This window comes from Tursiops truncatus, chromosome 10, assembly GCF_011762595.2.
Source record: "Tursiops truncatus isolate mTurTru1 chromosome 10, mTurTru1.mat.Y, whole genome shotgun sequence".
Classification (NCBI taxonomy): domain Eukaryota; kingdom Metazoa; phylum Chordata; class Mammalia; order Artiodactyla; family Delphinidae; genus Tursiops; species Tursiops truncatus.
In genome coordinates, this window is record NC_047043.1 from 63,887,427 (window position 1) to 63,909,322 (window position 21,896).

General features: G+C 41.7%; 1 protein-coding gene and 1 pseudogene across 4 annotated transcripts in view; one reads left to right on the forward strand and one right to left on the reverse strand.

The window, feature by feature from the left end:
* Positions 1-3,433: 3,433 nt before the first annotated feature.
* Positions 3,434-3,575, reverse strand: LOC117314016 (small nucleolar RNA SNORA70; annotated as a pseudogene).
* Positions 3,576-6,576: 3,001 nt separating this feature from the next.
* ARIH2 (ariadne RBR E3 ubiquitin protein ligase 2) overlaps positions 6,577-21,896 on the forward strand; it is a 45,972-nt gene continuing 30,652 nt past the window's right edge. Inside the window, exons 1-3 of one of the 4 annotated variants that reach the window (XM_033864936.2) lie at positions 6,577-7,435; positions 10,708-10,766; positions 12,151-12,493. In XM_033864936.2, the coding sequence (XP_033720827.1) occupies positions 12,245-12,493 (249 nt within the window). In that variant the 5' untranslated portion in view covers positions 6,577-7,435; positions 10,708-10,766; positions 12,151-12,244. Of the gene's footprint in view, positions 7,436-10,707; positions 10,767-12,150; positions 12,494-21,896 lie in introns of those variants that run through there. The other 3 variants (XM_033864934.2, XM_033864935.2, XM_073787942.1) reach the window with 3 other exon arrangements.

A 21,896-nucleotide genomic window follows, 5' to 3' on the forward strand; every position in this document is an offset into this window, starting at 1 on the left:
GATCCAACACAGCCAAAAAATAAATAAACAAAATAAATATATAAATCTGCTTCACTTTACTTATGTTGGTCCCTAATAAATATCTTGCTCCCCAAACTCCATCTCAATATTTGCTTCCAGAAAATCCAACCTGCAACAGTAGTATTCAACATCATTCCTTACCAAAAACAAAATAAAACCAAAAGCAAAAGAACATAAAACTGTAAACTTAAGATTTGAAGTAGTCTGCTCGGCTGCCTACAGCAGAGAATTGAAGAGAAAACTCCTGAGGGTGCTCCGTTGTCTTCTCCAGGAGTGACAACGGTGCTTTCCCAGTTGAACCCCGTCCTCCTTTGCAATCCACTGAGGGCTGCAATGAGCATCGCTTATCCTTTGGAGCCCTCTGCCAGGAAGAGCCAGTTGTGTGTGGCCCCTGGTGCCTGGCCATTCCCATCCAGGCTGGATTCTCCAGAGTTCCCCAGCCAGGGATCAAACCTGGGCCCTCAACAGTGAAAGTGCGGAGTCCTAACCATTGGACTGTCAGGGAATTTCCCACACATGCACAGATTCTTGTAAGCTCCACACAAACAGGATATATAACAATCCCCAAACTCCTGCCAAATTCCTTCTTACTGCGCAGGAGGTAGTCACTCTCCTCTCACAATTAAGCCTGAGTAAGTACCTAGGAACCAGATGTGATAGGTGTATGTTTAACTGCCAAATGTTTCCAGAAGAGCTCTTCTAGTCTGCATTACCACTAGATATAATGTTAGAGCCGTGTAGCTGACAGGGTCTTGGTGCTCCAGCCGGGTGTCAGGCCTGAGCCTCGGAGGTGGGAGAGCTGAGTTCAGGACACCTGACCACCAGGCACCTCCAGGCCCCACGTAAAATCAACTGGCGAGAGCTCTCCCAGAGATCTCCGTCTCAATGCTAAGACCCAGCTTCACTCAACGACCAGCAAGTTCCAGTGCTGGACACCCCATGCCAAATAACTAGCAAGACAGGAACACAGCCCCACCCATTAGCAGAGAGGCGCCTAAGATCATAATAAGCTTACAGACACCCCAAAACTCACCACCACACTCAATCTTGGCCACCAGAAAGACAAGATCCAGCCTCATCCACCAGAACATAGGCACCACTCTGCTCCACCAAGAAGCCTACACAAGCCACTGAACCAAACTGACCCACTTGTGGCAGATACCAAAAACAATGGGAACTACGAACCAGCAGCCTGTGAAAAGGAGACCCCAAACACCGTAAGTTATGCAGCAGATGAAGGAGCAAGGTAAAAACCCACCAGACCTAACAAATGAAGAGGAAATAGGCAGTCTACCTGAAAAAGAATTCAGAGTAATCATAGTAAAGACGATCCAAAATCTTGGAAATAGAATGGAGAAAATACAAAAAATGTTTAACAAAGACCTAGAAGAACTAGAGAGGAAACAAACAACGATGAACAACACAATAAATGAAATTAAAAATTCTCTAGAAGGAATCAATAGCAGAATAACTGAGGCAGAAAAACGGGTAAGTGACCTGGAAGATAAAATAGTGGAAATAACAACTGCAGAGCAAATTAAAGAAAAAAGAATGAAAATAATTGAGAACAGTCTCAGAGACCTCTGGGACAACATTAAGCCCACCAATATTCAAATTATAGGGGTCCCAGAAGAAGAAGAGAAAAAGAAAGGGATTGAGAAAATATTTGAAGAGATTATAGTTGAAAACTTCCCTAATATGGGAAAGGAAATAGTCAATCAAGTCCAGGAAGCACAAGTCCAGGAAGAGTTCCATACAGGATAAATCCAAGGAGAAAAACGCCAAGACACATATTAATCAAACTATCAAAAATTAAATACAAAGAAAAAATATTAAAAGCAGCAAGGGAAAAATAACAAACAAGGGAATCCCATAAGGTTAACAGCTGATCTTTCAGCAGAAACTGTGCAAGCCAGAAGGGAGTGGCAGGACATATTTATTTACTTATTATTATTAGCACTCTTTTTTTTTTCGAATTTTTGAATTTTATTTATTTTTTTATACAGCAGGTTCTTATTAGTTACCCATTTTATACATATTAGTGTATACATGTCAATCCCAATCTCCCAATTCATCACACCACCACCACCACCACCACCCCCGCCACTTTCCCCCCTTGGTGTCCATACGTTTGTTCTCTACATCTGTGTCTCTATTTCTGCCCTGCAAACCAGTTCATCTGTACCATTTTTCTAGGTTCCACATACATGCGTTAACATACGATATTTGTTTTTCTCTTTCTGACTTACTTCACTCTGTATGACAGTCTCTAGATCCATCCACGTCTCTACAAATGACCCAATTTTGTTCCTTTTTTTTTTTTTTTGCGGTATGCGGGCCTCTCACTGTTGTGGCCTCTCCTGCTGCGGAGCACAGGCTCCAGACGTGCAGGCTCAGCGGCCATGGCTCACAGGCCCAGCCGCTCCGCGGCACGTGGGATCCTCCCAGACTGGGGCACGAACCCGTGTCCACTGCATCAGCAGGCAAACTCTCAACCACTGTGCCACCAGGGAAGCCCCAATTTTGTTCCTTTTTATGGCTAATATTCCATTGTATGTATGTACCACATCTTCTTTATCAATTTATCTGTCAATGGGCATTTAGGTTGCTTCCATGACCTGGCTATTTTAAATAGTGCTGCAATGAACATTGGGGTGCATATATCTTTTTGAATTATGGTTTTCTCTGGGTAGATGCCCAGTAGTGGGATTGTTGGGTCATATGGTAATTCTATTTTTAGTTTTTTAAGGAACCTCCATACTTCTCTCCATAGTGGCTGTATCAGTTTACATTCCCATCAACAGTGCAAGAGGGTTCCCTTTTCTCCAAACCCTCTCCAGCATGTTTGTAGATTTTCTGATGATGCCCATTCTAACTGGTGTGAGATGATACCTCATTGTAGTTTTGATTTGCATTTCTCTAATAATTAGTGACATTGAGCAGCTTTTCATGTGCTTCTTGGCCATCTGTATGTCTTTTTTTTTTTTTTTCAGGGAAAAGAAAGTAGAGTTTATTGGTGGGCATGGGTAGGGAGGGGGCGTGCTAAGCCTATCACGAGTGCAGGGCCCGCCATTTGTCCAGGGGGCCACGATTAGGGATGTACTTGACCCCACAGCCATCTGGAATGAGCTGCTTTTCTGCCACCATGTTTTCAAATTCATCTGCATTAAACTTAGTAAATCCCCGCTTCTTGGAGATGTGGATCTTCTGGTGGCCAGGGAACTTGGACTTGGCCCTGCGGAGGGCCTCAATCACATGCTCCTTGTTCTGCAGCTTGGTGTGGATGGACATTATGACCTGGCCAATGTGGACCCTGGCCACTGTGCCCTGGGGCTTTCCAAAGGCACCACGCATACCTGTCTGGAGCCTACATTGGGGAACAGCATGCCAGTCATTAATGTCCACTGGAAAGGGCTGTCTCCAAGGTCCCTTAGGGCAACCCACACAGGCAACAGGCTGCATACACTACCGAGGAGGCTGCTGTTTGCAGCCATTGTGCACCAGGCCCCTGTATGTCTTCTTTGGAGAAATGTCTATTTAGGTCTTCTGCCCATTTTTGGATGGGGTTGTTTGTTTTTTTAATATTGAGCTGCATGAGCTGTTTATGTATTTTGGAGATTAATCCTGTTTGCCAATAAATTATATGCCAATAAAATGGACAACCTAGAAGAAATGGACAAATTCTTAGGCTTATAGCAACCAGAAGCTGAGTATATGAGGGAATAAAGTTCTGTTGTTTCAAGCTACTAGGTTTATAGTAATTTGTTATGGCCATCCTAGGAAACTAACGCAGATATTTATCATTCCAATTTCTCTTCCTTAATTTGTAAAGTTCCAGATTTCACTCTGTTATCATTTTCCTTTTACTTGAAAAAAAATTATCATTTATTTTAAAGGCAGTAAATTCTCTTTGTTTTCCTTCACCTAAAAAAAAAAAAAGATTTGAAGTAAACACCCTTGTAATAGACAAAAAGTAACTACCTTTTTTTTAAAGCAAACTAGTAACTACTATATATATATATATATATATTTTTTTTTTTTTTTTTGGTACGTGGGCCTCTCACTGTTGTGGCCTCTCCCATTTGCGGAGCACAGGCTCCAGACGCGCAGGCTCAGCGGCCATGGCTCATGGGCCCAGCCGCTCCGCGGCACGTGGGATCCTCCCGGACCGGGGCACGAACCCGCGTCCCCTGCATCGGCAGGCGGACTCCCAACCACTGCGCCACCAGGGAAGCCCATAACTACCATATTTTTCTTAGCAAAATTATTTATTGGTGAATTATCAGAAACTTTCCTATTCATGACAGGAACAAAGGTAAAGATGTTTTTTAATCATGATTACTGCTTAACGTTTTACTGGACATGGTAGCTGATGCAAAAATACCAATAGGAAGGGAGGGAGAGAAGGAAGTAGGAAAACAAGGAAGAAAGAAAGGAGAAGAGGGAGGGGATTAAAGAGGGAGAAAAGAAAAGGAAGAAAATAAATTTAAGAATTAAAAATTAAGGGCTTCCCTGGTGGCGCAGTGGTTGAGAGTCTGCCTGCCGATGCAGGGGACACGGGTTCGTGCCCCGGTCCGGGAAGATCCCACATGCCGCGGAGCGGCTAGGCCCATGAGCCACGGCCGCTGAGCCTGCGCATCCGGAGCCTGTGCTCCGCAATGGGAGAGGCCGCAACAGTGAGAGGCCCGCGTACCGCAAAAAAAAAAAAAAATTAAGAGTCCAAAATATTCCTATTTTCAAATGATCCAAATGCTCACTTTGAAAATTGAAGAGAATCAGTTGAAAATCCACTAAAACTAATAAGCAAGCTAAGTAAGGAGAGAGACACAAGAACAACGTTGGAAAGCAATAACATTTTGATACGTTAACAATAACCAATTAGAAAACATGAAGAAAGAATCTTATTCAGAATAATAGCAAAACCCACAATGTATGCAAGACTAAACCAAAGATCCATGTGATTAAAACTATAACAATTCAAATACATAAAAGAAAAACAAAATAACTGTAAAGAAATACTATATTCCTTAGATGCAAAGACTCAATATTGAGGATATCAGTACTACCCTTAAGTTATTCTTAGAAATTCAATGCTCTCCAGTGAATTTTCAAAAGTGAAAACCCGTCATTCTGAATCTAAGGTTTATACAAAAGAAAAATTGTATGATATTGGCTAAGAAATTTTAGTCTTCTAGCTGAGGCCCCAGACATCAAGGGGCTAAAACAAATCATTCCCACTGTAGCCTGTCCAGATTCCTGTGCCACAGAAACCAAGAGAAACATTATATTTTATATTTATATATCTTATGCGCAAATTTATTTTGAAAAAAGAATACTACACACATTATTTCATATCCTATTCATATCACAGATACCTTTCCCTGTTAATAGATGCCTCAGTACAGCCTAATTGTTAATGGTTTTCTTTATTGTATATTTTACCATAATATAACAAACCTTTACTTTTGAACATATGGGATGCTGCAAACTTTTTCCTATAGAATCATCATTCTAAAGCACATATATGTGCACAAAATTTTATCTGTATCTTTAAATGTTTTGGCCTAATTTTTGTTTTTCTTCAGTATGCGGGCCTCTCACTGTTGTGGTCTCTCCCGTTGCCGAGCACAGGCTGCGGACGCGCAGGCTCAGTGGCCGTGGCTCACGGGCCCAGCCGCTTCGCGGCATGTGGGTTCTTCCCGGACCGGGGCACGAACCCGCGTCCCCTGCATCGGCAGGCGGACTCTCAACCACTGCGCCACCAGCGAAGCCCTTGGCCTAATTTTTAAATCTTTATTTCCTGGGGAGAAATTGTCACTAGTTAAAAATAATGGTATTAGCATCAGCCCAATAAACGTCTATTTAATAGAGTAATATTGAAAACAAGGTTGGATCTGTGCCCTTAAGAAACTCAGCTTTAAGAGAGGCAAGACAGGAGAATAAATAAGGATTGTACACTGGATTCCAATATATTGTACATATACCTGTGTACTTGATATGTGAATGACCTCATTCTCTATTTTGCAAATGCAATAATTATACAGAAAAACTGATTGTTCCCTTTTATTCACTGGAGAGGATTTATTACCAGTGACCCAAAGTGAAGGCTTCTAATTAAAGAGATTTCATTAGCAGAAAATATATTTTGGGTCCTTCGCTAGTGTCATGATGTAAAGGGATTATATGTTTTGTCATAACAAATAAGTACACTGGATTATAGATAGACTTTTACATTGTTAATGCATAAAATTCACAACCCTACAATATGTTACTCATTACTATTAATTTTCACTCCAAATTAATGTGGGGCTTTCTAGTATTTAATGCACCTGACTTGGGTACAGGCTCTGAATTAAACAGGAAGCTGAAAATCATGTATAAGAAATACACGAATACGTGCAAGAAGCAAGAACTAAAAAAAGGAGAGTCCATTACACATCAGTATCTTGAATATCTTGAATATCAGTGTATACATGACTCATGTATGGGTGGAAATGGTGTGGGTTATCTACGGACTTGCACAGCGAGGAGGCTCCCTAACATCACTGGCTTCACACAGGCGTTTCCACGTTGTGCAGCAACAACTTGAGTGGGACTTCACGGCTCTGTCTATCCATAATACTTGACAAAAGCCCTAAAAGGTACTTAAAGTCATAATGGCACTTCCTATACTGTTTGAAGAAACTGTGCAACAAGGCAGTTAAGATTTAATCTTGGGTGAATGGGACGCCAAAGAATTAGGCAGCGAACTAGGCCGCGGAGAGGGAAGCGGAAGCCTAGCGTGGTCCTGTGAATCGGCGGCCAACAGGCGACGGCCTCAGAACGTACGCAGAAATTCCCGGCCCTGCGCGCTGACCCAAAGACCTAGCTTTTCTTCGACTAGATAGCGGCCGGGAAACAACAGTCTTTTATCCACTCCACGAACGTCTGGATGTCTTTTCGGTGCCGGACACCGATTACAAACAGAGAAGTGGGAAGTCCGACAGAAGAACCCTGGTTTAAAGTATCCCGGCGGGCGGCGCTGGTAAGCAAAAGCCGGAAGAGATGCCGTGACCACTCTCCAATAAGCCGAATCCTCTCTTCTGCTGCCTCTCGCAGCCGTCGGCACCGGCTGTGCTCTGGGCCCACTCTGGGTCGCAGCGCTGGGCTGTAGAGCAGTGTCCGCAGAGAGGCGTTACTGCCCAGCGCCTGCCGCGACCCCGGCGACCGCGGGTCGACCCCGGGCCGGAAGTGACGGAACTGCTCTGAGCACTTCCGGAGCTGCTGAGACGGCTTCGCCGGAGGAAGCAGCGCGGGCCTTCACCGGGGTTGGCCCGCCGCCTCCGCCGCCGCCGCGCCTGGACCCGGTTCTTCTGGCCCGGCCCGACCCGGTCTGGCCCGCCCGGGCTCAGCGGCCGCGGGGCCACGGCTCCCGGTAAGTGCGCGGTGCGAGTCTAGGCCTTGTTTACCCCGGCGGGCCGGGGGAGGGGGTGGGCTCTCCGCGCGCCTCCCTAGCTCGGCCAGGGCTCCGCCTTCGTCGCTGCCCGCGAGGTCCCGGCGCCCTTGGCAGCTCTTACACTGTTTCAGCGCACTCCTCCACCCGCCGAGGGGCGGCTGAAGGCTGAGGCCAGGGCGAACCGGCGCCTGGCGTCTCTCCGTTATTCCTACTCTCGCCGCCTGCTCAGCTCGCAGTGAGGTCGGAGGCCAGCGCCTCTGACCGACTGGCGCCGGCGTATCTGGGCCCTCCCGGCCGGGCGCGCCGGCAGACGCGCTGCCTTCGGGGCTCCCCACTCGAGTCATCGTTGGGAGCTCTAGCAGTGCCGCCCGCGCGGTTAGTTAATGCCCGTTGGTGAAGGGTCCCGCAGCGCGTGGGCTCCGTGTCCTCGCGGATATGCCGGCGCCTCGGACGGGACAGGCGGCCCAGGAGCTGCGTTGACGCCTCGCCCGACGCTGCTGTGGTAGCGGCGGCAGAGGCGACCGTGTTCTGGGATGACTTCACCTCAGTACTGATTGTTACCCTGTCCCATAGAACTTTCTGCCACAATGGTCATATTCTGTATCTTTGCTGTTAAGTAGGGTAGCCACTGTCCACACGTGGACACTGAGCATTTGACTTACGGCTCTTTCAACTGAAAAAGCAAATGTTAAATTTAATTTTTAAGTTAAGTTAAATTTAAATAACCACATGTGGTTAGTGGCTACCGTATTAGACAGGGTTCATATTTTTGTATCAAGTAATTTTCTTCGGACTTGTAGACTTAGTAACTGACCCTACAGTGCTAAATATTTCGTCTGGAGTAAACGTTGTCAGACCCACCAAAAAGTCTGTGTTTTGTTCTTGTCATCTTTAAATTGAGAAGTCTTCCGTTTGAATTCTTCAGCCCAGGGTGGGTGGCAGGTCTTCTGAACACGTGACTTTGACTGGGGGAAGGGGGAGGAGTAATTGCGGTTACTCCTTTTCTGTTTGGGATGTGAGGATAATATTTAATATCCAAAGGAAATCAAAGCGTTATCATCAGTTCTGTTAATAAAGTAATAACATACTGGCCACTTTAAACAATGTCAGCACTCTTTCAAATAGAATAGGGGTATTTAACTTGGAAAAGATTAAAAATTAAGGTTTTATTTAAATTTGGACCTAGAACACCCAGTAAGTACGAAATGACATTCTCCTTTTTGTAAGGCAGCCTGAAGTTTTCCCCTGTTTCTTGAATATTTAGTTGGTGAGAAGGCCATGGGCAACCTGTAAGCCCAAATCCTGGAGAAAAAATCTAGAGAAAGTGAAAACGGTGTTTTGTTTTTTTTTTGCGGTCCGCGGGCACAGCTCCGGACGCGCAGGCTCAGCGGCCATGGCTCAAGGGCCCAGCCGCTCTGTGGCATGTGGGATCTTCCCGGACTGGGGCACGAACCCGTGTCCCCTGCATCGGCAGGCGGACTCTCAACCACTGCGCCACCAGGGAAGCCCAAAACGGTGCTTTTTTTGTTGTGATTCTGGAGGTAGCTTTGTGGATAGTATTAGGCTCTCTGGGAGGGTGATGGGGCGTTATGAGTCCTCATAGGCCCTGGATCTGGTGAAAGTATTATGCTGGACTCTACTGGTTGGCAGCAGTGTGGTCCTGGGCAAGTTGCTTAATCTTTTTGAACTCTAGTTTCCTCATTTGTAAGAAGGGGATGATAGCCACTTTGTAGGATTATAAACATTTAATGAGAATGAGTCTGACCTGAAATTGGCTCTCATTAAATGAAAGCTATTATTGGTAGTGATATTTTGTAGATGGGAGCAATTTTTATAATGCTCTTTATGCAGATTTGCCTAATAAGCAGTATCGTACATAAAAATGCAGATAAAAGAAAACAATAAAAAAATCAATTATTCGTCACCTATTTTGGAAATCATCCTCCATAATCATTGTTTGGACTTTGATTTTCATTTAGTTTAAATTTGCCTGTTTGTGTTTGAAGTATTTCTTTGAAAGTTATAAGCTCTGGTTTTCCAAGAAATTCAAAAGGATAAAGAAATGGACATAAAATTTCTAATTAAGTAAGCAAATAGTACTTATTTAGTCTTGGATAGTGGGATCTGCAGTTCTGAGAAAGGTAGCCCTTGAGCATGTCAGAAGAGAGGTGGAAAATGGGTGTTAATATTGCCTAGTGGGCATTCTACTGGAGACATTTTTTTTGTCTTTTTTTGAGCCCAAACCACTGGACCACCAGGGAATTCCCTCTGTTTTCTCTCTATCTCTCTCTGTTTTTGTTTTGTTTTGTTTTTTGTTTTCTTTTCTTTTGGGGACTTTTTTATTTGAAAATATTTTTTTCATGAATAAAGTGAAATCTGAAATATTGGCAGTATTCTGTAAGTGTTAGTGGAGATGACTTCATGGCAAAAGTCCAGTTTAAGTCAATTATGATTTGGTTTGTCAACCTCTATGTAACATTTAAAATTGAAATTGTGGTAGTTAATTTAGGAAATCTTAACAATAAGAGTGAGGTGGTGCCCAACATTGTAAATCAACTGTACTCCAATAAAAATTTAAAAAAACAAGTGAGGTGTGGTGGGCTTTCAAACTAAGGGAGGGAACTGGGTATCCATTTCTCTCACCAGTACCCCAGGTTAAATTATTGTTAGCTGTTTATTTATTTAAGTCTGTTTATTTATTTATTTATTTATGGCTGTGTTGGGTCTTCATTGCTGTACGCAAGCTTTTCTCTAGTTGCCGTGAGCAGGGGCTACTCTTCGTTGCGGTGCACGGGCTTCTCATTGCAGTGGCTTCTCTTGTTGCAGAGCACGGGCTCTAGGCACGTGAGCCTCAGCAGTTGTGGCACGCGGGCTCAGTAGCTGTGGCATGTGGGCTCTAGGGTGCAGACTCAGTAGTTATGGTGCTCGGGCTTAGTTGTTCCATGGCGTGTGGGATCTTCCTGGACCAGGGATTGAACCTGTGTCCCCTTCATTGGCAGGTGGATTCTTAACCACTGTGCCACCAGGGAAGTCCCACTGTTTACTTTCAATACTTTCTTTTTTTAGAAGGCCATGTAACTCTTGTCAGTATATAATTATGACATATAGATTTCTGTAGGACTTATAAGAAAACAATTTCTGGTCCCTTGCTGCTTGTCCTTTTAAATGTTTTTACTTTTTAAAAAATAAATTTGCAAACTCAGGGTACCAATTTTAAAATATATAAATAGAACTATCTCTTTTCATTTTAGATGGAAATTATATAGACTATTTGGATGACATCTTCCTGAAAGATCTTCAGGAATTACAGGTATTTTTAATTTAATTTAAAGATTAATTTTTTCTCCTAAAGGAAAAATACCATAGTTAAGTTCAGTTGTGATGAGGTGGTTCTAGCATACAAAACAATTTTGTTAAAAGTCAAACTGCAAGTATTACATTACTGCCCTCTCATTAATGTGACTTATTTTTTAATTTGAGCATTTATAGGTAACACATCAGAGGTAGATTCACTGATATTTTTATAATATCATTAAAATGTGGCTCTATAATCCCTTAGACTGGTTACATATTCAGCACACATTGATTTTTAATCTTTGTTTTAATTTTTTTTTTTTTTTTGGAGAGATTATGTACTTCAAATAGGTTTTAAATTTACTTTAGTATTTGATCCAGGTTTGGTTATGTAAATTATTTACATACTATTCAATCCAAATGCTCTTGCATTTTAAGGTCCTATTATTTTTAGATTTAAATCACTATTTGATACTGTTCCTTGGAAATGATCACTTGAAATAGTTCTTGTGCCAAGAAGTTAATGGGTATTTGCCAAAGTCCTCTCTGAGAAGAAGTTAAGACTTGTGACTGTTTTGCTTTCTCAACTAGTATTCTCTTTTCATTTATATGTAATTGAGTAACATTTTGATCTGTGAGGATTTTTCAGTAGCTGGTTACATTTGATCTCTTGTTTCTTTACCCTAAGTAGATTCTAGCCTTGATCCTGCTAAGGCAGAATATCTATAGTTTTCCTTCACTATTGGGTCAGTTTCTTTGCTTCTTAAGTACCTCTTTTAAAAGATTAGTAGAACCCTTTAAAATGGAAAAATCAGTTAACTTTGCAGACTAGAGGAGGATGTTGAAGAGCTATGTGGTTTTTATTTTTTCTTTACTATGCACCTTTTTTTCCATTTATCTGAGAGTGATGTCTGTAAAACAATGGTATTCTTTCCCTAGATATTAGGGAAAGAACTGTGTCCCTATTTATGTACTGTGTCACCACTCAGTGGAGCATAATTAGCTAAGAGATTTTAAACTTTGGTTGTTTAGCTTTTAGGATGCTTCTTCTGTGGGCAGCCAGCTGTGGGAATGTACTCCTCTCTTAAGGACCGTGGCAGGAAGGACAAATCTATGGGACTTTAACTCCTTGACATAGAGCAGATAGCCTTACTCTTTCATGCCAGACCCTTCATGTGAAGTTACCATTGTTAACTGCTTCTGCCCCTCCAGGAAAGGGTTTCCCTTTGAAAGGCCTGGGCATAGAGATGGTGGTGAGGTTTCTTGTATGAGGGGAGAGTTGGAATAGGCCACAGTGGGGATAGGACCAGGGCTATGCCATTTTGATTCTTGAATGGTTTCTGTTACAGCTTCTCATAGTGAAAGTAAGTAACACTTATTTTTTTCTTTTCTTCCTTTAGAAGACAAAAACACTAATGCATTTGAGAAAGTGGTAAAGTTTGTGGGGAGGGGAAAAAACTGCTTTCCTGATCTGCAACTCATCTGGATGTTAAGATGTCTGTGGACATGAATAGCCAGGGGTCTGACAGCAATGAAGAGGACTATGACCCGAATTGTGAGGAAGAGGAAGAGGACGAGGACCCTGGGGACATAGAGGACTATTATGTGGGCGTAGCCAGCGATGTGGAGCAGCAGGGGGCCGATGCCTTTGATCCTGAGGAGTACCAGTTCACCTGCTTGACCTACAAGGAGTCCGAGGGTGCTCTCAATGAGCACATGACCAGCTTAGCCTCTGTCTTAAAGGTGAGCAGCGTTGTCAATTCCCAAGTGTAATTCCTGCAATTAAATCTAAATATGAGCTGTTGCTAATGTCTCCTTCAGACTGATCAAATGGCCTGTAGCTTGAAACCAAATATAACTGTATGTTGCATCATCTGGACACATTTGATGCATTTACTTTGTTTGCTATTATGTGCATATCGAAGGTCCTCAGCTTCCCAGACTACTAGGAATTAGAAAGGAAGGGTGGGGTGGATTCAGGAAAAATAGACCAGAAGTACATAGAAAGCAGAACTGCATAGATTAACACTTGTTTCAGAAAGTCTTATGAAACTTTATGAGGTAAGATAGGATAAGCATCAGAATCACCATCTTCAACACACCAGTGTGTGGGTGACTGATAAATGTCTTAAGAGAGGTACCTAGATATCCTGGTTTGCTGTGAATAATCAGTGCTTCTGGGCTAATGAGCTCATTTGTTTCGTATACTGATGACTAATGTCTGATGTTGAAAGAGATTTTAGCAATAACTAAGAATAAAGCAAGTTCTCATAGCTTGTATTTCATTGATTTTGGGGAGTGTTAAATTGAAATTTTAAGTAATTAACAAAATTGGTTATTCTAGCAAGCACCTTATTTTTAACACTTAAACTAGCATACTTTTCAATATCTTGCACCTCAGGCCAGTTACTGTCCTCACTATGTACCTTTTGTACTATGTAGTATTACACTGGTACATAGCATAGCCACATAGAACACCATGTACTGTGAATGTGAATATTATTATAGTCATTTAGACAATTTCCCAGCATGTTTCTTTCTCCTCTGACATTGGCCATTATGTGAAAGTGGGGAAATTTCTCCTACTTTACTGTTTTCCCTGACCTTCCTTTCAGGAACTGTTACATGGATTTTGTTGTTTGCTAAAATTGAAGATCAAGAGCACATTGGAATGCATTCAACTAAATAATTTTCATGTTGGTATTTAAATGGAAATAACTAAGGTGTGCCATGGGTCATTACTATAAAAGTTGCTTTATCTACTAGTTCAGGCAATTTTTTTTTCCAGGTGATCGGCAAAGGCTAACTAATACCTTGGATTTGGACACTCAGGGCTTTATTAGCAACTAGCTGAAAGCTAAAGCTTTTTGTGTGACTCACTCCTAGAAGTGTGCACATTTCCTCTCTTGTGCTCAGCATAAAACTTTGAAGAATGGAGACCCATTGGAACCTCTGGGTTTGGGATTTCTCCACCATAACGATAACAAAGCTGCTGGGACCTCTGCTTTCCAAGGGCATTTCCCTGGTAGAAAAGAGGCATCAGATCCTTTCCTTCCTCGTTATTCACACCTCTCCCTATCTGGTCAACTAGTTTCTTTTACTTTAACCATATTATACATAGTCTTGGTATTCAAAATTACAAAAAAAAAATTGTCAGGTGTGTGGTTCTGGACGGTATCAATTGACTAAGTTCATCAGGATGTTCCCATCTATGCATAGGAATTCTCAGTTTGTCCAGCCCCTTGCGCTGACTTCCTGACCTGCTAGAGTGGGGCACAGCTGAGGGGCACAGGCCCTTTCCTCCTTTTTTTTTTTTTTTAAATTGTAGTAAAATCCATAAAATTTACCATTTTACGTCCTTCCTTTTTATTAGGCTGTCATATTGTCGGCCCCCTGGAAAGCCTTTCCTTCATCTCCTCACCTTTTAGTACCCTCAGGGCTCCTTCAGAGTCTACCTTGTGATTTCCCTGAGTGAGCCTCCTCAAGACCCTTTAGAACACAGTGGTTGTTTCTTTTGGTCCCAGTGTCCAAATGTTACAGCCCATGTTTATTACATCGTATAGTGTAGTCTTCTGACTGCTTCATGTTGTTTTACCTTTTCACATGTTTTTGCATGTTCTCTCCAACTAGATTGTTACTTCCTGGAGGGCAGAAACTACATTTTACCTTCTCTCTCCCATCATCGCTATCATAGTGTTTCATCCATAATAGGTATTGAATAATTTTGAGATACTTGTGGATTTTGTCAATTTTTGATGATGTAGCTGATGCTATTGGTGTGAGATAGATTTCCTAGTCCCTGCTATATATTCTCTACTGTCGTAAAAGGGCATTATTCTGTCCCTCAAGATCATGAAGAGTAGAACAAAAAGAACTTGGAACAGAGATGAATGAACAAAGAGAGATGGAAGAAAGTTGAAACCCCAGGAAAGGGTTAAAGAGAAAATGAAGCAAAGAGGAAAATAATCCATGAAATTTTAGATGATGGTAGAAGTAGAAGATGGATTTTTTTCCCTCCCTCACTGAGGAGCATGTTAACACCATTTCCTTTCTGGGGCTGGGCGGCAAACGTCCTGGCTCATTTGGTGGCTTGGCTGCACATAAAGGGGCTCAGTGGTGTTTTAAGTGGTTCAGGAATTTGACCAAAGACAACAGGCAGAAATGGCTTGGTTAAGAGTAGGGGAGAAGGAATCACACATAATCTTCCTCTCTCAGGCTGGCTAAAAACTAGCATTGGTTTTATTTTTGTGTTTAAAATTTTTTTGAGACGAGGAAATAATTTAAGTGCTGAGTTTACAGAATGGTGTTCACAGGTGCTTTGGCTACTCTCACTCCCCTGTTGCACGTGTCTCTGAGAATGGAGCTCAGTAGTCATCACCCAGGTCAGTACTGATTTCCCTCATTGGTCATGGTGCTGTTTGCACAACTCTGTGACTTATTGAGATATTTAATTCTTTCATATGATTTAGGTGTTATTCAGCTAGTAGGAAATGTGATATGTACGTGGTTTAAAATTAGAGCCTTATGAGCAGCTGTCCATGAACAAAAGCTAAGTTTGAGGAGTGGCATCAATTTTCCACTGATCTGTGTTACTCATTTTTTTGTGTTCTGGCAGTTGCCTGTCGGTTAGCCGTAGCCTAACAAAATTAAGCCTTCTGTTACCTTTTGGGATTTGAAGTCTCTTAAGTAGAAAATTGCCAGTTGCCTGGGACACTGGGCTTTTGGTTTAGTGAGGGCCCTTGGTGTCAGAGAGTCTTCCTGTATGTATTCTGGGACCAGTCCTTGAGTAAGATCATTAATTGAGAAAGGAAAGTGCCCAGAAAATCAGATCCCGGACTGAGGATAGACAACAGAGAAAATGCTTATCTGTTATGGGGTGGTGGCGGTGGGGACTGCTGATGTTCAAATAATGGCAAAACAGAAGCATTGTTTAGGGAATGAGCTAACATCCTATACAAATGGAATAGTCGTGAAAAATGAAATGATTGCCAAGTGAGGTGGATTGTGTTGTAAGAGGGGGAAGATCTCTGACGAATATTTTAGTGATATTTCAGTCTTTAAAGAAAACAAAGTTACCTTTTAAAAAAAGTTTTTTAAAAATTTTATTTATTTTTGGCTGTGTTGAGTCTTCGTTGCTGCGCACAGGCTTTCTGTAGTTGCGGTGAGTGGGGGCTACTCTTCGGTGCGGTGCGCGGGATTCTCATTGTGGTGGCTTCTATTGTTGCAGAGGACGGGCTCTAGGTGTGTGGGCTTCAGTAGTTGTGGCGTGTGGGCTCAGTAGTTGTGGCTTGCAGGCTCAGTAGTTGTGGCGCATGGGCTTAGTTGCTCCACGGCATGTGGGATCTTCCTGGACCAGAGCTCAAACCCATATCCCCTGCATTGGCAGGTGGTTTCTTAACCACTGTGCCACCAGGGAAACCCTACATGCTGTATTTTTATATGAAACTTACACAAAGATTATTATTGCTGCTATAGATGAGGGGAGGCCTTTTCTAGTAATAACAGGCATTTTTATCGCAAAATGTGCTATAGTTAACTTAGAATAATTTTGTCATTCAGTGAATCCTGTTGGTACTGTTCCCTGAATTTCATGAGGCATTTGCTGTCAGGCTGCCTAAGAAGGAGATTAGGCATGGTTGAGCCCCAGAGAGAGCCCAGACTGGCTTTCATTGGTGATGGGCTGGAAGCGTCTCCCACGTTTTGTGCGCCTTCTCTCAGCAGCATGTCAGGGCTGTGGGCGGGAGAGGCAGAGTGTTGCTGCTCAGAGCCCTGCTCATGCTTCAGAAAGGAGAAGAAATAGTACATTTTGGGCTAGATCTAGTCCATGGAGCTACCGTGAGCTATCTGAGCTTTCTGCTGATAGGATAAACTTCAAGATAGGGTGCAGCAGCAGTGCAAGTAACCAAAGTCCACGGGTCGATTAAGCATGGGGATGGGGAAGTTACCTTCTGGGCTGGAGTGGGAGACTAAGATGTATAGGTAAAAAAGAATAAAATGTAGAGGATCATGAATGCAGCCTAAGGTGTCTTTACTGTTGGAGGGAAGAATTTGATTTTTTAAACTTCAGTGCTGAACTGTGCTGCTCATTTTCTCAAGCCTGGTTTTCCTCAAATAGGGTTAGAGAAATAAACTGGTTATTAATGAGTGTTTTTACTACAGTTCTTGCTTTACGAATTGCTGTATTAACTGTAGTAGAGCTGGGAAAATGTTCCCTAGAACACTCTATTCTGCCACCCTCTTGCTTGAATTTGTTTTAAGATCTAGTGCTTGCTATTCAGCAAAATATGGCTGGAAAATCTCTCAAGAGTTCTTTTTCTGTGGATCATTTTTCCCTTTCATGGATGAATCATGAGTTTTCAGGACTTCTGACTTTAAGTGCAGAAGTCTTTATAGTCCCTTGTTCAAAACAACCCGGTTTCTATGCATTTGTCATTTGTAACATAAGCAGTTAATATTCTTAACAACAAATACCTTATATTTATCCTTTCTCTCAAGTGGCACTGAGTTTTTGTATAATATCTGGAAAAGACTAACTTTATTAAATCAACTTTCTTGTATTCTGGTATAGCTGAATTTTAAAAACATTTTACTTTTATTTATACATTCATTAATTAACCAAGTAATGGTTGTTTTCTTGTTACTACTCATGGAAAAGTATCTTTAAACTGGGCCTAGTTAACACTGAATGTTTGTGTGCTGAACAGCCATCTGATTTCTATTTTTATGATCTGATGTCAGGTTTCTTTGCATGCCTGTATCTCAGAATCTAGATTAAATTCCTGTGTTTCAAATAGTTGGTTGTTAGTGGATGTGTTGACCATACTTCACCATGCTTTAGTCTGGAAGTCTGATTTGTGTTTTACTGGTATATAAATTTATTTTTTAAAGGGAGATGAGAAATGTCCAGAGTGACATTGAGAATTGCCTAAGTGCAGCTAGTGCTAGAGTTGTCCCTGTCTTGCCAGCTTAGAAAGGTTATTGTTATCATTGACTTTGTGTCCTCACTGTGTACCTGGCATCACACACAACATGCTCACTGCCTTCCAAAAAGAAGCTCTTCATCAGATTCAAGGCCAGCTTTCATTCTGGTCTTTTCTTGTACTTTCACACTACCTTAGGAACCGTGTAAACCATTTGTAATCAAGGGGTGATTCTAATTCCACAGTTGTCCTAAACCTGAACTTACTTATATTTAAATGATTATTGTTGAGATGTTAATACAGTTGAAGAATATCATTCATAATTCCATTAATGTAAAATAAAAGTTTTCTTCCTTGCTTATTATCCTTAGGTCTTGTCCCTATTCATAGATAATGTTACTCTGCTGCAATTCATTGATTCATTCAACCAATATTTATTGAGCACCTACTATGTTACAGGCACTGGGAAAATAGCTGTGAACAAAATAGACAAGAATCCTTGATCTGGGCAACAGTACATTCTAGTAATCGTTATGTACATGTATTTATATATTCTATTTTTTTGTGTAAATTTCAAACATTTCCTCTTGTTTATACTTCATCCTCATTAGTTATTTTAGGGATAACATACCATCTTGTTCTTGAACCATAATTTTCTCAAGCTTTCCCCATTGGGCATTTAGGTGAGTACTTATGTGTTACAGTTATGGGGACTGGTTATATTGCTGTGAGTATTTTCATGGATGTGGCCTTTGTGTTGTTGAGCCTGGGCTAGTGGTCAGATAACTAGGTTCCAGTTCCTTTTCTGCCATTTAATATAACATGACCATGGGCAAGTTTCTCAACATCTCTAAGCTTCAATTTCCTCATCTATAAAATAATGATAATTAATACCTTCTTCACAGCATTAAGTGAGATGATGCATATAAAGTGCCTGGCACATGAGTGTTCAAACATGGTCATGGTAGAAGCAGGGCAAGAGTTGAATAAGGAGAATATTGCTTTCACATGTTTGCTGTGGGTCCTTAAAACATTCTCAGGATTATGCATTTTGAGTCATAGGGTAGGAGCCACATTGTGGAAGGTTCTGGGTGACATATTACTGACCGATGCTTCTGAGTGTGTGTGTGGTAGTTGGATCATGTACCTTGGACTCTTTTGCCTTCATCCAAAGCCTCTAGTGTCCTTCTCCTGGGGCCTACTGATAATAAAAGTAAAAATAACACAAATTGAATTTTGAATTGGGACTAGGAAAAGATTATAGGGGAATGTAGCCTGTCTTTTGTTGCTACATTTCTGATGAACTGCAGCGGTTGGTCTTGTGCCTGCATTGACAGCACTCCTTAATGAAGTGCTGAGCTTAGTTGATTTTGGGATCCTTGTTACTAAGGCACCTCCTTACCATTTTTTTTTTTTTTTCCCATGCCACATGGCATGCGGGAATCTTAGTTCCCCAACCAGGGATCGAACCCGTGCCCCCTGCAGTGGAAGTGTGGATCCTTAACCACTGGACCGCCAGGGAATTCCAAGCACCTCCTTACTTTAACTTTTGCTCTGTCCCAATATCACTCCCCTACTGCTCTAGGAAAAATTTAAAGGATTAGAGTTCTCTGCTCGAAAGAGTGAAGAGTTGTAGGAAAGATTTGAGAAAGGTACAGACTGAGATAGCAGGAAGCTTCTCATCTTGCTCGTCCTGAAATGTGTCTGCCTGTGGCTTGATTAATTAAACTGTCATGAATTGTCGGAATTTGAAGCTTACGTTGTGTTCTCTTTTCTTTAAACTATCACGAGCCTTTATAAACATGAAATGGTTTTACTGTGGTAACCACAAGTTACCAATCATAAATAGAGGAAAGTACAGGCAGGAAGAGTGAGAGGTTTGTTTGGAGATTTTAACAGGAGAACAGAGCTGTTCTTATAATCATGAACAAAGAGTGGTCTCTATCTGAAAATGTTGCTCTCTGTGACTAGCAGTTTCTTTCCTGGCCAGTACATGCTCTACCCACTTATTTCCTTTTTCCGTTGTTTTAGACTTTTACTGGTTTCTTCAGTGCTCTCACCATCATTTTCCAGTCTGTATATAGCCTTGCCACGTTTTACAAGAAATATTCCAGTGCCATCAAACGTGGCTTTCTGGATTCTCTATCTTAATTGGTGATACCACCATCTACCAAGCTGGAAACTGAGGATTTACCCTTGACTCCCTTCTCCCATGAAGCCCTCTCTGATCTCCACAGTCATACACTCTTGCCTCTATAGCACTTTGTGGTACATCGTTCTTTCTTTTTTAAGTTGTTTATTTTTTATTTTTGGCTGCATTGGGTCTTCGTCATTGAGTCTTTGTTGTTGAACGTGGGCTTTCTCTAGTTGCGGCGAGCAGGGGCTACTCTTCATTGTGGTGTGCAGGCTTCTCATTGCAATGGCTTCTCGTTGCAGAGCACAGGCTCTAGGCGCGCAGGTTTCAGTAGTTGTGGCACATGGGCTCAGTAGTTGTGGCATGCAGGCTCTGGAGCACTGGCTCAGTAGTTGTGTCTCACGGGCTTAGTTGCTCCATGGCATGTGGGATTTTCCTGGACCAGGGCTCAAACCCGTGTCCCCTGCATTGGCAGGCGGATTCTTAACCACTGCGCCACCAGGGAAGTCCCTGTGCACGTTTCTTGGTATGTGCTTATGCTATTTGGAAAATTAGTTGTTTGTAAGCCAGGGATTGAACTCTTTGAGATAGAGGTACATGTTTTTTCTTTGTATAACAACATCTAGCAAAAAATGCCAGGTTATGTTTTGTTCTCAGTAAGTGTTGCTTATTGTTGATCTGACTGCCTAAGCCCAGGCCAATAATTGCAAAAGTTGAGAATCTAACCCCGAGGCTCTACTCTGCGTGCTCATGTTTGTAAACAGAAGACATGCTTGTTGAAGGGCTTCCATGAAGCCAGCTGACTTTTAAGTACAGATAATATATACCTAGTGGATATGTGGTTCCCAGCTTGGTGTGCATGTCAGAATTAGTTTTGGCAGTTCTCATACAGAAGACTGAACTTCGTGCAGATATAATAAAACAATCTTCAGAGGTGAGGTGAGGTATTTTACATTATATTCATGTGGAAGTACAAAAAAATTATGAAATGATTCAGGTTATCAAAATGAGGAGAGATGAGTGCATCCTTTCTTTGGCTGCTGAAAAGATATGTCCAACATTCAGAGTGTACTGGTTTTTTAACCAGAATGAGAGTAGGATGTAAACTGCCCACCTATACTCACAAATTGGGTAGGTTTCCTGTAATATTTTTGATGTCTAAACATTACTTCGTATTTCCTTACCAAAATAAAAGTGGGTCCTTATGTCCATGTTGATAATGAGTAGCTATAAAACTGACTAATAGTATCTGCAATCATAAATACAATGTGAATGTTTTAAAGGGTTTTTATTTTATGACATAAGTAGAACACCTGAAGTCTTTGCTTCAAGATGGTTGGCTGCCCTCACATACGTTTGTCCCTTCTCCATTTTTTTTGTTTGTTTGGTATTCAGATGTCTGTAACAGCTTTATTTACAATAGCCAAAAACTGGAAACAACCCAAATATCCACAAACAGATGAATGAACAAATAGTGGCATACCCATAGAACAGCGTACTGTCATCAATATAAAAAGAGTGGGCTGCTCATACAAACATCATTGATAAATCTCAAAATATGCTGCATGAAGAAACTCAGGGGAAAAAATAAACAATTTATTATTTCAATCATATACAATGCTAGAAAATGCAAACTTATGTATTGTAAAGGAAAGTGAATTAATGGTTGCCTGGAGAGCTGGGGGGAGGGCAGGAAAAGAGATTATTAAAGAGCATGAGGTAAATATGGAGGTGCTCCTCCATTTTTAAATAACCATGAAAATGAAAGTAAAGGCATATATATGTTATAAACACATATTAACAAAGAGAACATGTCGGGGGAGCATGTGGGACATCATTGTACGTGGGAGCCAGTTTGTCCAACCTGTCTTTGAAGAGGTTGTGGGCTCTGGTTTGACTGACAAAGACTGGGAAAGATAAGTGTGCTGCAGATGGGGGGATTAATTAAAGGTCTGTATGTAGAACAGTCAGCCCTGCTCTCTCTTGGTCTCTCGGCAAAATAATCTGGATAATCTGGGGAGAAATAGGGCACTTAGAGAATGTAAGATTTGGTTCTCTTCATTTGTCATTTTGGGAGCCTTTGAGTCTTGAA